At 31.9% G+C, this 17,921-nt stretch overlaps 1 protein-coding gene across 1 annotated transcript in view; it reads right to left on the bottom strand.

Annotated features, from left to right (window-relative positions):
• Window positions 1–2,216: 2,216 nt before the first annotated feature.
• The window catches only part of LOC118437721, a 51,850-nt gene continuing 36,145 nt past the window's right edge, over window positions 2,217–17,921 (bottom strand). Inside the window, exons 3-7 of the mRNA XM_035857027.1 lie at window positions 8,502–9,010; window positions 7,927–7,995; window positions 7,466–7,856; window positions 3,516–3,846; window positions 2,217–3,140 (exon numbers count right to left, since the gene is read on the bottom strand). Coding sequence (XP_035712920.1) covers window positions 2,727–3,140; window positions 3,516–3,846; window positions 7,466–7,856; window positions 7,927–7,995; window positions 8,502–9,010 — 1,714 coding nt within the window. The 3' untranslated portion in view covers window positions 2,217–2,726. The remainder of the gene's footprint in view (window positions 3,141–3,515; window positions 3,847–7,465; window positions 7,857–7,926; window positions 7,996–8,501; window positions 9,011–17,921) is intronic.

Here is a 17,921-nt window from a genome sequence, read left to right as displayed (position 1 = left end):
AATATTTAGCGATGTTAAATTTAGTTTAGATGTAAGTAGCTTTCGTATTGCTAATTATAATATTTATCAAATTGAAACAAAGATTTTGAAGTTCATGAGAAAATTCACATAGTCCTTCGTAACTTGTAAAATCCAAAAGTGTTGTGTAAAATAAGTTTACAAATATTTTAGAAAAATTTCAAAATGAAATGAAAATCAGGCTACAAGTTTTTCAAAAAATTACTCAGATCAAGAGCATCAAATAAATACACGCTCTTGATCTGAGTAAGTTTTCAAAAATGTGTAGCCTAATTTTCATTTTATTTTAAAATTTTTCTAAAAAGTTTGTAATTTTACAGAAGTTATGAATTTTATAATGTTACGAAGTACGGGGTGAATTATGTACCTCAGTATAAAAAAGCTATCCTTGGTTAACAACTTGAATTAAAAAATATATGAAATTTCCAATTTATGATAAACCCAAACAAACTGAAATTATAATAGTTGTGAAAGTTCCTATTCCCAAAACGTCGCATTACAACAAAAAGAAACTTAATTTTTTAAATTTACTAAATTTTTTAAATTCCTAAATATATAAAATTTTACAAAATGGCGTGATGGTTTGCCAGTTAATTTTGTCAAATTTTGAACCCATTCCAAAGAATGGTAAGAATTACCTGGATTTTGTAAAAGAATTCGTATCTAAACAGCGTTTGTCGTTTCGTACTGCCAAAAAATTTACGAAACGACTTGGAAATGTGACGATTTAATAGAACAATTTTCTTTATCGACTAAATCCAAATTTGTGTGAACGTATTTCCATCGACTTTTGCATATCTCGTAAATTTTACAAGTTAAATGTTCCAAAATTTGTCAAAATAAAAACTTGTCTTCGTTGATCTTTTCTTGTAACAAAATGCAAATAATCATTTATTGTTCAAATCTTTTGTTTATAACCTGAACAACAAAAGATATGAAATTTATTGTTCAATCAAATATGCTACAAGGCGACACCCTTTAACAATTTTTCGAATATTTGGGGACGTTAAATTTAGATGGAAGTTTTCGAAGGGATTATTATAATTTTTGCCAAATTGAAACAAAGATTATGCAGTTCATGAAACAATTCACGCAGTCCTTCGTAACTTGTAAAAGTGTTCTAAAATAAGTTTACAAGCTTTTACAAGTGAATAAGACTCTCTTGCTGAGTAAACTTAGAATAATTTCTGACCTATTTCATTAGTAATTTTTCCAAAATTTTGTAAATATTTTGGATTTTACAATGTTACACTTGAAGGCGTGAATTATGTACTCAATATAAGAAAGCTATATTTTGTATTACAACCTGAACAACCAAAAATATGAAATTTCTAATCTATGAAAAACTAAAGTTATAAGAGTTCCCATTTTCAAAACTACATATTACACGAAAAAGAAACCTAAACGTTTGTTAAGATTCACAAATTCATAAAATTTTATAAATTGAACGTTCAAATGATTGAACCCATTCCAAAGAACTACGTAAAAAGCTACAAGAAGTATGCATCTAAATAGTGTTTGTAATTTCCTCCTGCTAAAAAATTAAGAAACGGGTTTGAAATGTGACACTTTAATAAAACTATTTTTTCAACTAATTCCAAATATATGTGAATGTACTTATATCAAATTTCGCATTTCTTGCATTTTTTACACGCTAAAAGTTACAAATTTGCTAAAATAAAAACTAATTTTTCTTCTTTTATATTTTTTTCTTGAGACAAAATGAAAGTAAGAATATCCAAAATTATTTTTTTATGCAAGAATTGCACGCCACATTTATAAAGTGGAAAATTACCGGTCGCACAGACTAATTCGATAGATGGAAGAAGTATTCTAAATGTTGTAATATTTTGAAATTAAAGCTTAGCAATTTGAAATTCGATATCCGTTCGATATTCCTGTCCTTTTCTCCATGTTTATTCTTCTTTTTCTACACATTGGATAAAAATATCACATATTTTTGCAATGCTACACGCCGTATTTAGAACTTTGCGAATTTCCGGTCACAATAGTAATTAAGATAAACTCTTCGTTTTTAGTCAATGACATCAATAACTTGTTAATTCCGTAACTTTTCTATATTATGTAAGTTTCCAAGTTTTTATTAACGACAAGACGCCCATGATCTGAGCAAGTTTACAGAAATTTGTAACCTATTTTTCGTCAGAAATATTTGTATATAAAATTTTTTAACAGTTATTAAGTTTACGGAATTTACGATTATAACCAAAAGGTAAAAAGTAAACGTATATGAATCTACTGCCGTGGTTATAAATTTGTCATCCAATGTTTACAATTGTTACTGACTAATTATAAGGTTTCACCGACTTGGTATTAAATTGTCACCAGAGCTAATAAATTTATAACAAGTTGGTGACAAATTCATAACCACGGGGGTAGAGTCACATTCGTTTACTTTTTGGTTATAATCGTAACCCCATTTCTAAGAGTAAACTTCACTTTTTGCGACTAATTTCCAACCGGGTTCGCCCGTAAGATCGCGTTGTAATACGCGACCACATCCACGCCAAATAAATTTTCATTCAAAATCAAGATTTATTTCCACTATTTATGTACCAACAAATTACAGGAAATTAATTACAATTAATTGCAATAATTAAAATGACACAATACTAACTAATTAAGAGGGAAATGCTTGTTAAATACATGCCATTATTTTAATTTATTTACAATCACTATTTAATTACCTAATAATAATTATTAAACCGTACAACTCTGCGATTCTTCAATTTCACCATCGTCCTCAATCTGACCTTCAGTCTCACCCAGATTAAACCTTTTTCCATTTCGCGCTCCCAATAATAGCTGACCAACTCCTGGACAAAAACTCCCGCGCAGATGAGAAGACAACCCGCGAGGGCGTAAAACGCGCCGGAAATGTGTTTCAGAGTGAGGTCGTCGCTCTCCACGAAGTCGGAATGTTCCAATTTGTCCGTTTGATTGGTTTCCAGCCACCAGGCGCGTTTTGGGAGGCGGACGTTGTAGTACATGTCCTGCTCCTCCCATAAATCGGCGAGATGGAAAGGACGCGTCCAGCCGAGCCAACGTTCGAAACCTTCCTTGTAGATGGAGCCACCTTCGAGGGCGAGGCCCATAAATATCTAGGAAAATTAGAGGTCATTAAAATCACAGAAATAGCAGATAAAAATTTTGCGACCTACATATTTACCAATGATCAGGTTTAATATTAATATTTGCATGCGAATAGGATGCAAATATTATTCCTCTTTGGATACAAACGTCTATGTCAAACCTGAGCATTCAGAAATCATCGTGTCTTTGCAAATTTCATGTTAAATTTGTGATAGATTGACACTAATTTAATAAAAATTTGAAACCATACGATGGAAAACCTCCATTATGAGTAAAAAAAATCTGATCGAAAAATAATCCGTATGGTCCGTGGTTTAATTTTTATGCGCAGACTATAATCGTCGTAATTTAAATTAATTATTTTGTAAATTGTTATATTATACATTATACGTTGACTCCGGCGCAAAGACAAGTTTCCTAATGTCCGAATCCGACAAATTTCTCGCCTTTAAGTAAATCGTGGAGAAGGCGTATGCAATGCAGGCATATTTTTTCGCCACGGCACGTTCCAAACATTCCAATCCGTTTCCCGTGATGATTTCCATTTCATCGACAAGCGTTACGTACACCTTATCCGTCGAAGCTTTCAACGTGTTGTACGCAGAATCGCCATGTTTAATGAAGCCGACTTGGTAATCAGAGGCCACCAATTGTTCAAAAGTTAGGGGAAGCTTTTCCAAAACGGGGAACGCGAGAAGGCTGACCATTTTTGACCTGAAAATAATATAATTTAAGAAAACTTTTGAAATTATTGTTATTCCAAAGTTCAAAGATGTCATTGATAGCTTTTGAATTGCAAATTATGTAAATTTTTGAAGTTATAATTAACAAAATATTTCTGATAGCTATAATAAATTCAACAACTAAGAATCTGACTGAATTTTCAGTAATTAGATTATCAAAAAACTTCAAAAAAGAAAGTCGTCGTTATGTTATAGAAATGTTTCTTAAAAGATAAGTACAAAGAAAACCTATAATTTGAACCAATAAGTTAAATTTTACAATCTTCCAACGACTTTGAATTAATTGATCGTTATTATTTAAGTTTCCGCGATTCCAAGAAAAATTAAAATGTGAAATGCGACTACGTGGGAACCAAATCCAGACAAAGGGATACAGAGATCTTTTTATATTATTTTCCACTTAATTTTTTAAAAAACTTTTATTTCAGACGTTAAAATCATGCAATTTTAAACTGCTCAAATTTGAAAGAACTTGTTATTTCCCCATTTTTTTTAGTTAACTCAGATTTTAAGTTACAGCACTCGAATTACATAGTGCTCGAGGCATTTCGTGTCACACCTTATGTGACAAATATTTGTAATTGGTTTTCGAAATAATTTTGAGAAATAAAAACATCCTGATTTTCAACGTAATTCGGAAACATAATTTCATCCTGTTTAGAAAAGAGTTTTGCGTAAAGTTTCATATTTCCGAAGACATTTGAAAGTCATGTTTGTGTTTCCAATCAGTTCTTCCAAGAAGAGTGGTGATCATCTTAACTATGTTACATTAAAAACTGCTCAAATTTGACAGAAACCAGCACATTTTTCAAGTTTGAAAAATAGCTCCTTAGTTTTCAAGCAAGTTAAATAGTACACGTGTCATTTCGCATCACAGCTTATTTAACAAATAAATGGGTCTCGAAATATTCTTGAGAAATAAAAACGTGCCAATTTTTCGATGTTAGTTTGGAAAAATTATTTCATCCTTTTCTTCAAAAGAGTTTTTCGCAATGTTTCGTATTTCCTAAAATATTACTATATTATTATTATTAATTTAGAAATCAAATACGTAAATCCCGAATAATGCCAAAAATTGTTACCCAGCCGGGAATCGAACCACGGCTCCCTTGAATTCATGTCAAGTGCTCTGACCTCTGAGCTACTAGGGCAATTAGTAACATTATAGGGACTTTTACTGATATTTGTCTGTGGCCTTTTTCTGTGAATTTCTACTTTCTTTTACGGTGGTAACGAACTGTTGCCTACCAAAGAAAGTTCACTTTTGGCCTACGATGGAAAGTTCTGTTTTATTCCGAACTAGGAATTTGTTTTGATTTTAACACTACTTCTATCCTTGTGGAAACCAAATTTATTTAGAAATCAAATACGTAAATCCCGAATAATGCCAAAAATTGTTACCCAGCCGGGAATCGAACCAGGGCTCCCTTGATTTGATTTCTAATTATATTATTTGATTTGATTTCTAATTATATTATTTGATTTCTAAATAAATTTGGTTTCCACAAGGATAGAAGTAGTGTTAAAATCAAAACAAATTCCTAGTTCGGAATAAAAAAGAACTTTCCATCGTAGGCCAAAAGTGAACTTTCTTTGGTAGGCAACAGTTCGTTACCACCGTAAAAGAAAGTAGAAATTCACAGAAAAAGGCCACAGACAAATATCAGTAAAAGTCCCTATAATGTTACTAATTGCCCTAGTAGCTCAGAGGTCAGAGCACTTGACATGAATTCAAGGGAGCCGTGGTTCGATTCCCGGCTGGGTAACAATTTTTGGCATTATTCGGGATTTACGTATTTGATTTCTAAATAAATTTGGTTTCCACAAGGATAGAAGTAGTGTTAAAATATTATTATTAAGTTTTATTGGCGCTTGCCAGATTTACCGATTGGCCCAACTGGATCTGAAATATCTCTTAAGGAATTTGATTATGTACAAAAATCGACAAAGTCTTTTAACTCTGACATTCAAGCAGAATTAGATAACTCCGCGTTTATAATTATTATTTACAATTTTTCCACAACTTTAAATTACTTAATCGTTATTATTATAGTTTCCGGGTTGCAAGGAGAAATTAAAATGTGACGACTTGATCAGAACCGCGAACAAAAAAGGACGCTGGGATTTTTAACATTATTTTGTGCTACATTTAAAAAAACTTCTCGTTTAGACTTTTAAATAATTGTCACGTTTGACAGAAACCCGTTTTTCAATTTTTTCCCGTTTATAAGCAATTGCTGCTGAACATGTGTCATTTCACAAATTAATGGTTTTCGAATATATTTTTGAGACAAAAAAACATGCCAGTTTTATAGGTAAAATTGAAAAAATCATTTCAAATGGTTTGCGCAATGTTTTGAATTTCCAAAAAAAATTCGAACCATGTTAAAGTTCCCCAGGTTTTCCAAGAGGAGGGGTAAGCACCTCAGTTACATTAAGGAAATTTGATTATGCAAAAAAATGACAAATCCTGCATTTTATAAAATTTGTTACCGCCGCATGTGCAATTAGTTTTTTTAGAATCTTTCCACAAATATAAATTTTGATTGTTCTAGTTTGTGAAACATCAGGAAATTTTGGAAGAGAAAAACCTGGCAACTTGTTTAAAAGCCTATTGGAAATCATGCTTAGCAAATTAAAACATGTTGATTTTCTTTGTACATTTGGTAACAAAAATTCCACCCTTTTTCAGAAAAGAGTTTTGATTAATAATATTTCGAATTTTGTAAAAGCGCTGCAAATTATGTTGCTATTTGTTATTAGATTTGTGGAACCAAAGAAAATGAATCTGATAGGTTTATGAGTGATTTGATTATGCAAAAAACTTGACAAAGTCGTTTAAATCATACATTTTACAATATTGGTTAACTCCACGTGTGTAATTATTTTTTTCGAATCTTTCCATCAGGATAAATTAAAAATTAATCGTGATCCTTTTGGTTTCCAAGATAAGAAAAACAATTAAAACGTGCTAATTTTAGAAACAAAAAGCAAATGACACAATCTTATTAAAATATTTTAACATTTTTTTCAGTAAGTACATTTTGAAAAACTTCAAGGAAATTAATTAATTAACAAGAATAATTAATTCAAATCCGGATTTGGGTCCCAAGGAAAATTGATAATCCTTAATCCGGATTTGAAAATTAGGAACGGATTTGACACATGTGGTCAATTTGTGAAACAGTGCAGGGCTCTAAAAAAATCTACATAAATCACAAACTATAATTTATACCCTAAAAAATCTATAATGACATTTAAATCTACCATTTTTCACTAATGTGAAAATTTTATCAATTTTTTTTATCAACGCTTTGGAGTGTTATTTTTACGTAGAATCTGAAATTCGCTGAGAAATTTTAAAACTGTACTTTGCGAAATATGAAATAACGGTGTCGTTTAAGTTATGAATTTTTGTCATGAAATGGAACTTATGAATTTTCCAAAATTGCTTATTAATATTTCTCAGTTAATCGAAATCGCGTAGAGCTAAATTAATTAATTACTAATGCGGCGATTCTATGTATCAATCTATACCTTAAATTATAGCGCTAAATTTGAATTTATCTAAAAGAAATACAGTCGCTCACCTATAAATGGTGGTAATAATCAAGGTAAAAAAGAGCCACAACGCGACGAAACACCGCAGCGGGGTGAACCTCGGGAGGACGCAGTCTTGATCGAGGTAGCTCGTCGCCACGAAAAATATTTGGTGCTGAATCCCCCAATTTTCATGGCTCACAATTCCGCGCCGCGCGAAACTCATGGCGTCACCTTTATCCAGTCCGAGTGCGGTCATGGTGCGCGTAATAATTTTGAAGATGAGGAACGCCACGACGGTCGAGAGCCCGATGCAGGCCCACATCAAGATGTCGAACGACCAGAGGAGCGCGGCCGGAGAAAAGACGCGCGTCCCTTCCGTCGTGATAAAGTTGAGATAGCTGATGTCGAAAAAGGAGTTCGTGAAGGCAACAACTTTCACTGAAAAGATTTAATTTTTTGTTTACGCACCTAGGAATTTAAATTTCCCGCGTAAATAATGTTTTGTTACCTCTTTTTGGCGTGTTCGCCGTAATAATTCCGATATCGGCGCGACCCGCGACAATATCGCCTACAGTGCCTAAATATAAATAAAAAATGGGATTGTCAAAAACATTAAAATTAATCCCGCTTTCGTAATAAGCACTTAATTTTAGAGTGGTGACAAATTTGAATATCGTGGAAAATTAGGGTAATAAATCATTCCCAGGGGTATAGAACTTTCGAGATACTTAAAAAAATTACATTATTTATGAAATATAAATATATTTACCAACATCGTACGATTTGTAAGACGTAAAAGTCAATAATTTTTTTCTTAAAAATTTCACTTAAATATTACAGGTGTTAGATTTCAAAGGTGACATGAACCTGATTTTTTTTATACTACTTAAGACTAGGGTTTGATACTATTTGTCATTATGGTTTATTTGGCATCACCGTGAAATTGTGCCAACAATTTTACAAAATTCAAATTTGACAACTTTTTTTTCGGTAAAACTTCCCCAACTTTTTCAGTTATCGCTAAGTTAAGTATCTTTGGTAATGAAGACCAAGCGCCAAATTCAAACAGTAACTAACACCCACCGATCCAAGTTCCATTCTCCAGCTCGAGTCCGGTTCCCCCTCCGCCAATGTAACTCCCACTTTTTCCCACGGAGAGGAAAACGTTATACGTAAAGTTGAATTTGACCATGAGAAACTGTTCAAACATGGTTTTCCACATTCCCCGCTGAGCATTGTTGACCTCTTCGTACGGCGGGAGCGCCTCAATCCGCGACTTGATCGCGGGACAGGCTATGCGTAACAAGTGGCCTTCCAGGTTAAGGACGTAGTCGGGAAAGTAGTCGAAAGTAGCGGGTGATTGGGCGGGCAAGGTGAGCACGACGGGGCCACCCGCGTCACAAAAAAAGCAGACAGATCTGATCACCAATTCGCCCCGAGTTTTGTCGAGGGAAAGTCCCAACTTGTATTTCGTCCTGGCCGGAAGTGCGCGTGAAAGTAGGAGCGGTTCGAGCAGGGCGGGATTTAGCGTTACGTACACGAAGGGATCCACATCTTTCGCGACGAGGGGGAGATAAACGGGGGAAATTGTTCTGAAAAATGAGTTAATAAATCCTTAAAACGAATGTTACTTTACAAATCTTTGCAATAATTTATTACCGACTTAGGATTAGTAAAGTTTCTATATGAATATGTGTATGTGAGTGGTGATCAATAATTTGGTGACGAATATTGTAGTTATGAATTTCTCTATCCATGAGTTGAAAATCGATGATCGGTCCGGTTCACGATTAGATAGATTACAGATTTGTCAGTAATCTTTAAATCTTGATTTATCACTTTTCATTTTTTTCATAATTTGAAAACTCCTCGGCTAATAAGTTTCATCATTTCTGATCTAATTATGTTTATAATGGTGTAATACGTGCATTCTTCAATCTACTAAATCATGATGGTCACTGTGAACGTTTTTTGAAAAATACTAAACTATTTTTTTTACAAATGCTATTTTTGACTCGAATTTATTAATGAATGTAAAAGTTAGTATATTAATTTGGCAAAATAAAGGACGGCCTTGATATGAGTAAGTTTACAGAATTGTGTAAATTAATTGTGTTGAGAAATACAATTTTGTAAAAGTTTACGGAATTTACAGAGTTGCCAAGGCATGCGTGAATTACCTCTTTATATAAAAAAACTAACAAGGAAACATACCGAGGTGTCCAACGAGTTAAGGGTCGACACCTATACTAAAATGACCACAATACATGACTTATTAAACAAACTGAAGGAATTTCCGTGTAAAATTCACTTTTCGTCAAGTTGTGACGATATTTGTGACGAGCGCATGACCATCGGGTTGCCAGCGGGAGAGCTCGGCCGCTGAACGATCAGGTCGAACACACAGAAGCGTCGTCGTCTTCACGTCGTCTTTAGAGATTTCAAATTTGTATCAAATTTTGAAAACCATTTGAAATTTTGAAAACCACTTGAAATTTTGAAAAAAATTGAAATTTCTTCAAAATTTCAAAATTTTCTCAAAATTTCAAAATTTTCTCAAATTTTCAAAATTTTCTCAAAATTTTTTCAAAATTGTCTCAAATTTTTTTTCAAAATTTCAAGATGTTTTCAAAATTTGAAAGAATTTGAAATCTCTGAAGACGACGACGCTTCTCTTCGACCTGATCGTTCAGCGGCCGACATCTCCCGCTGGCAACCCGATGGTCATGCGCTCGTCACAAATATCGTCACAACTTGACGAAAAGTGAATTTTACACGGAAATTCCTTCAGTTTGTTTAATAAGTCATGTATTGTGGTCATTTTGGTATAGGTGTCGACCCTTAACTCGTTGGACACCTCGGTATGTTCCCTTGTAAGTTTTGTTTACAATCTAAGCAAAAAAACGGCCTCAATAAACCTGCAGTACCACGAGAACCTTTAAATCTTTAAGGTTCATCAAATTCATAAAATTTCATAAAATTTGCCATTCATTTGGTCAAATGTTGAACCAAAAATAAAAAATTAGACTACATGTAAACCGTGTTTGTGATTCCGAACTTCCAAAAAGTTACGAATCGACTTATAAATGCAAAAAAACGTATCAATTTTTTGATACGTTTCATCAAATTTGTTAACATTATCGAAGTTTCTTGTTTACAAACTTGTAAAATTCCGGTGACTTAGAAAACTGGGCAACAAATTTGTGACAAAGTTGAATCGAAGTCATTTACATGAAAAATGTTGTTCAATCACCCCACAAAATCGTGCTTTTATTGGATTTTATAGTGTTTATAGAGCCATCTAAATCAAGTTAAATATTCGGTAAGTCTAATACTCGTACAACACTTGATAATCTCACTTGATTAAGTTTTGACTGAAGAAAGTGAGAGCTTCTTATTATTATTAAAATTGATGCAACTATTGCATTTTGTTGAGGTAAAACATCTTGAAAATTCAGAACTACCTCTTCCCCACATATATTTCATGCTAGACTTACAAAAGTTGGAAATAATAATTGCAAGCATGTAATACAATTTGATTTAGCAAAATGTCGAAATTTGTCTCTGCTTATGAAATATTTGCAAGATTGAAACTCAAGTGGAAACACAATTTAATTCTGTTAAGGAGAGATATGTAGATGAATAATTGGAGTATTTATTGTATTTTTCGATTTTCACACAAAATCATTAGTTTCCAGATGGGAACATAGTTTGGTAATTCTAACTGGGTTATTACCAGATAAATATTTCTTAAATGGCGACGAATTAACAATTTATCTTCCTCAGCATTACAAATATTGCCTGGAATCATATATAGTTCCTGACTTCAAGAATTACTCAAGTTGAGCACATTTGTATTCATTTTTTATATTTGTCAATGCGTAAAAAAATATATATTTAATTGTAAAAAAGGTTGCTATCAGTTCTGCAAAAATTGTAAATTCTACTTTTTTATGGGGTGAGGTATATAATTATAATCAACTCATTCATTGGGATAAGAATAATTCTAAAAAGATTGTTAATTTTTTTAACATTAATTTCAAAATACAAAGTTACAAAATTTACAATTTCTGCATTCACAAGACTCATGTGGACCTAAGAGATATAAATACACAAAATTAACAATATCTCAAAATTAAATTTGGTGTTTAATTCTTACAAATTTGAATTTTTCATCTAATTATATATATTTCACGTAAATTACAAATTCTAAAAAAGTCTCAAATAACTGCATATACTGTTAAAAATCCGGTTGATTCACATATATACTCCGTACTGGTAATGATTCGGTAATAATTTCGGTAAAAATTTCGGTAAAAATTTCGGTAAAAATTTCCTACCGGGTTGGTAGTAGTTTGTTTCTGAGTTGTAAATTTGTCAATAACACAAAATTACAAAACGGTACCCGTTATTACCGTGCCGGTTGAGTTATACATATGTGTACTCTGGCGTATAATAATTTAATACGGGTTCTCTAAGAGTGTAAAACCGTGTTAAAAGCATGGCATAGCATATTTATTTTAATTTAATCTTTTGCATTTACGACCAGCTCAGTTTTGTGCGCACAAATACATATTAAAAGTCAATTAATTAATTATTAATTAACTATTTATACAAAATTTTGCAAATTACTGAGGCAATTCAAGCAGCCATGGTTAAGGCTGCGTAAAAAAATCATAAAATGTACTAGTCAAATATGCGACAATGCGACACCCTGTAAACTTTTTCAGAATACTTGGAGTCGTTAACTTTAATTAGATGGAAGATTTCGAAGCGATAATTGCCAAATTGAAATGAAGTTTACGAAGTTTAAAGGAGTACGGTAATTCACGCAGTTCTAGGTAACTTGTTAGTTTTGTAAAATAATTTTACAAACTTTTACAAAATAAAGTACTTTGATCTGACCCCTTGATATGAGCAAGTTAACAGGCTTAACTTTCAGAAATATTTGTAAAATTTTGTAAAAATTTGCAAGTTTTTGCAGAAGTTACGGACTTTACAATGTTACTTTACAATGTTTAGTACCAAGAATTATGTACCTGATTATAAAAATGCTATCTTCTATTTACAGCCTGAGCAAAAAAAATACGAAATTTCCAATCTATGATAAATTCAAGTAAACTGAAGTTATAATAATTTGAAAGTTCCCATTTTCAAAACTTCATATCACACAAAAAGGAAACCTTAAAATTTGTTACATTTAAAAATTCATGAAATTTTATAAGTTGAGAACTACATAAAATAAAGATTACGTATCTATGATGTAGTCTCTGGCATTTCCTATGGCCAAAAAATTTACGAAACGACTTTTAAATGCGACACTTTCATAAAAAAAATTTGTTCAACTAATTTCTTACATACTCACATCAACCTTCGCCTTTCTTGCAAATTACACACGCTAAAAGTTGCAAACTTACTAAATTTGCAACGAATTTTAAATTTGCACAGGTAAGGATGAATTTGAGAAATAATTTTGCGAAATAAGAATATGCCCAATTGCTGGGTAAATTTGCAACAACAGCCCATGGTTGTCCAGCAAAATTTTTGCGAAATGTGGCAAAAAGAAAATTAATAAAATAAATTGATCAAAAAAATTATTTGTATAACAAACCCAAATAAACTAGTTCTAATCCATAGTTATGAAAGTTCCCAATTTCGAAACTTCATATTACTATTTATACCCGAACAAGAAATCTGACAATTTTATATGTAACATTCAAAAATTCATAAACTTTTTAAAAATGGCGTGAAGGTTTGCCATTTAATTTTGTCAAATTTTGAACCCATTCCAACGAACTACGTGAATTTCTAAAGATGCAAATTTCTTAACAGTGTTAGCTTTTTCGTACTGCCAAAAAATTATGAAACGACTTAGAAATGTGACTTTTTAATAAAACAATTTCTTTCACTAATTCCAAATGTTTATTAATATACTCATATCAATATTCCCATATCTCGTAAATTTCACAAGCTAAAAGTTGCAAAATTTGCAAGCATAATGAAAAAAATATCTCGCATTATTTGTGTTATGTGAAAATTGAACGTCTCATTTAAAAATTTGCAAATTATAGGTCGAAAAGATTAATTAGATTAATGAGAAGAATATCCTTGTTTCAAAAATGGTCTAATATTACAGACTAAAATTAGTCTACAAATTTTTTTAACCTTATTTCTACTAAAGATGTCTTTTTATTTTGGAAAAGTTTGTAAAATTATTTTACAAAACTTGCGGGTTCAAGGCAGAGTAAGCATGACGGTCTGGAATTTTGCAAGCTGAAAGATGCAAAACTAACTAAAAACTGAAAATTTGTTTGTCCTTCTGTACAATTTCTTTTTGAGGAAATTAAACGCCACATTTAATAAGGGGCAAATTACAGGTCGCAGAAACTGCTTAGATAGGTGGAAAAAACATCCTTCCTTTTTTCGAAATTGTGTAATATTTCAAAGAAAAATTTACAACAATTTGTTTTATTCTGCAAACTAATTTCATCATTTTTAGCCTGCAAGTACAAGTTTGTAAAATTACCTATTTTACAAGTTACCAAGGACTCCGTGTTATTATTTTTATGCCAAAATTAGACGCCAGATTTAAAAATTAGCAAGTTACAGATTGCAAAGACTAACTAAAGATTTGAAATTTCCAGTCTTTAATTAAAAGTTGTGTTGAATTTTTTACATAAAAGTTTTCACAATTTTTTTCTTATGTTCTTTCACCTTTGCCACCAACCCCTCTAGTCGTAATACATTCGAGTTAGATAAAAATTTGGCATACCCATATTTTTGCATTAATTAACGATCTGTGATATTTGTAAACTTTTTAAATTTTGCACACATTTAGAAAAATTACTTGAAAGAAAATCAGTTAAAAATCGTCCCCTTGTTTTGTAAGAGCTTGCATTTAAACCGATTTTGTAAAAGCGTGTAGCTCGTCAATCAAGAGGGACGGACAGATTAACTAATTAATACGAACTTGATTGTTACGTTACGTGACTCACGTATCCCTCGCAAAATATTGAGACAATTCACGCAGTCCTTTGGTAACTCGTGAAATCCGCAAGTTATTTTGCTAACTTTTACCAATTAAAAAAGAACGCCCTTGATCTGAGCTAATTTAGACAAATTGGTAACCTAATTTTCCTTTGCAATCAGTATTTGTAAGATCTTGTTAAAGTTAGTGAGCTTGCGGAATTTACGGATTTTACAAAGTTACGAAGGACTGCGTGAATTGCCTGACTATCATAAATTTGAAGATATCTAATTAAAAAAAGCTTCCTATCCTTTTCTCCATGTTTATACTTCTTTTTGTAAATATCGCATATTTTTGCAACGCCTAAGTTACACGCCGTATTCATAACTTTGCAAAATCGCAGGCGTGATAGTAATTTAATTTAATTTAGTAGATAGATAAAGTCATCTTTTTTGTCATTTAGAGTTGTCAAGAAAATTTTCCATGGTTTTACAAATGAAAAGACGCCCTTGATCTGAGCAGGTTTACAAAAATTTGTGGACTAATTTCGTTCAGAAATATTTGTTAAAATTTATAAGTTTACGGATTTTACAAAGTGACAAAGACCTGCGTGAATTCCCTCATTGTAAAAAAGAACTATAATTTGTTTACAACCTGAGTAAAAATATGAAATTTAAAATTTATAACAAACTGAGAAGTTATAACAGTTGCATATTTTCAAAACTTCATATTTTTTGAGCAAGACATCTAAAATTTAAAGTTCTTAGTATTTCACAGAAATTCACAGAATTTCATAACATGGCGTGAAGGTCTGAATTTAATTTGGTCCAAAGTTTGAAATTTAATTTTGTTTATCAAATTTTGGTCCAATTTTTTAACCAGCGCACAGTATTTCATTTCTTGCGGGTTGGCCAAATTTCTTGCACTGCAAAATATGAAACGCAAGAAATGCGGGGTGCAAGAAAGGGCAAGCAATATGCGTCATCCAACCACGTGCTTAATGAAGTATAGCGGCGAGAAGTCGTTTCTTGTGGCTTGCATTTCTTCCAGGTCAAAATACTACTTTTTTTTAATAATAATTTTTCAGAATACTAGTGATTTTTTTCCCTATATAGTTTGAAAATAGATAAAAACGCACTTTATTTCCGTCATTTCTTGCAAGTGGTTACTTACGAGTACCCCAAACAGTGTTTTGAACCCATATGTATCGTTGTACTTCGATCTCGTTAGTGAATGCTTATTATTTCTTTCTGTTAAAAAGTTACAAAACGACTTGGAAGTGCAACATTGAAACTAGAGTTTCTCAACGGGTTCGGGTCGTTATCGGGTTTTTATCGGGTTCGGGTTCGGATTCGGATAGGGCTTTCTGTATCCGAACGTTATCGGGTTCAGATACGGATCACGCTTTCAGTATCCGATTCTTATCGGGTTCGGATTCGGATTTACCTTCGGATCATCCGAAAACCCGATTAAAAATTGAAATATAAGATTTAAGTCCCACAATAAGTTTTTTAAACATTGGCAGTTGTTTAAAATCAATATGTCCTTCAATTAATAGAACGTTCATAAAATAAATAACCAAATTTTAACCATTTCTAGGTCCTCCCTCACCATTCCATGTACACATTACTCGATTGAAATTTTAACATGGGCGAGATTGAGGACCTAATCTTATTCTTTCTGCCTTTCTATCTTGAGTTACATATTATATGACAGTTCCACAAATAGTATGAACAATAGTACTCATGAGTGATTGATATTAGTGGAAGAAATAAAAAGTTATGCAATTTAAAGCTGGTTTCATTTTTGACAAACAAATCGAAATTATAAAATTGAAGCTCAAAGTTGTCATTAGTTATTAACTGTTTCAACAATAATTCGGAAACAAATTAATTAATATACAAATGAGTGTATGCAATTATTTTATACTTATCGGGTACTTAACGGGTATCGGGTTCGGGTTCGGATGAAGCGTATCGGGTTCGGGTTCGGATTCGGATCGTTCCCCAAATAAATCGGATTATCGGGTTCGGGTACTTATCGGATTCGGGTAGAAGATATCGGGTTCGGGTTCGGGGTCGGATGAAGGATTTCGTACCCGCTGAGAAACACTAATTGAAACAGTTCTTTTTTTTACAAATTCGAAATATGAGCATATTCACGTCAATTTTCGCAAATCTCACGTATTTCTAAAATTGGGCATAGTAACATAACCTGTAAAGATTTGAGATTTCGCAAAAATTTGATGGAAAACTATTATTAAAAAACAATGGTTTTGACATTTGCATTTTGCAAATGAAACTCATAAAAATATGAATACCCACAAAATGGTCATGTTATTTCGCAAACTCATCCTCATATAAGAAATCACAAAAATTCATGGAAATAACATCAAAAGACGTGGTTTTATAAATAAATTTGCTAAATTTGTCAAGTCATCTATATTTACCCATTAAAAACCCATTAAAAAACTGCATAGTTTCTAACCGAGGGAGGCATCTAAACAGTGTCTGTTATTTCGTACATCCAAAAAAATTACGAAACGGCTTACGAATGTGACACTTTAATAAAACAATGTTTTCGACTAATTCCAAATATGCACATTAACGTATACATCAACCTTCACATATCTTGCAAATGTCAAAAGCTATAAGTCGCAAAATTTCCTAAAATAAAAACTAAACATTTTTCTTTATCTCTTTTTGTTACAAAATGAAAACAAAAATGTCGAGTATTATTTTTTTCTGTGCGAGGATTAGACGCCACATTTAAAAGTTGAGAAATTGCAGGTCGAAAAGATTAATTAGACTTAAGTTTAAAAAATTGTCGAATATTTCAAAGGAAAATTAGTTTACAAATTAGTTTAAACTTATTCCGTTATTTTGGAGAAGTTTGTAAAATTACTTTACAAAGCTTGCGGATTAAAGCAGGAGTAAGCATAACGGTCTTGAATTTTGCAACTTAAAAGTTGCAAATTTGCCAACATAAAAGTTGAAAATTTGTCATTTTTTTCTTTTATTGTAATGAAAACAAAAATATCCAATATTATTTTTCTATCAAGGGCGTCTTTATTCTGTGAAAATTATTTCACAAAACTTACGGAATTTACAAATTACCAACGCGTGAATTGCTTTTATTATTTTTTATGCGAGAATTAGATTAGGTTTGAAAATTCCCAAATTATAATTTGCCAGTAACAAGTATGTAGATGGTTTGAAAGTGACTCCCAAGTTTCACCTTTGCCAACCACTCCTCTCACAATTCACTCGAATTAATTTTTTTAATAGATTTTAGCACATATATTTTTTGTATCAATTAGCAATATATGATTTTTATAAACTTTATTTAGAGTGTAATGTTTTGCATTTGCGATCAGCTCAGTTTTGGGCACACTACATATAAACTGTCAATTAATTAATTCTTAATTAACTAGATATTTGTACAAAATTTTACAAATTACTGAGACAATTCACACAGCCATGGTAAAAATTGCGTATATAAGAAATCACTTATTGGTCAAATATGCTACAGTGCGA

This window comes from Folsomia candida, unplaced genomic scaffold, assembly GCF_002217175.1.
Source record: "Folsomia candida strain VU population unplaced genomic scaffold, ASM221717v1 Fcan01_Sc015, whole genome shotgun sequence".
Classification (NCBI taxonomy): Eukaryota; Metazoa; Arthropoda; class Collembola; order Entomobryomorpha; family Isotomidae; genus Folsomia; species Folsomia candida.
The sequence above is the reverse complement of the archived record's forward strand: the minus strand, read 5'-3'. Positions and strand labels throughout refer to the sequence as shown.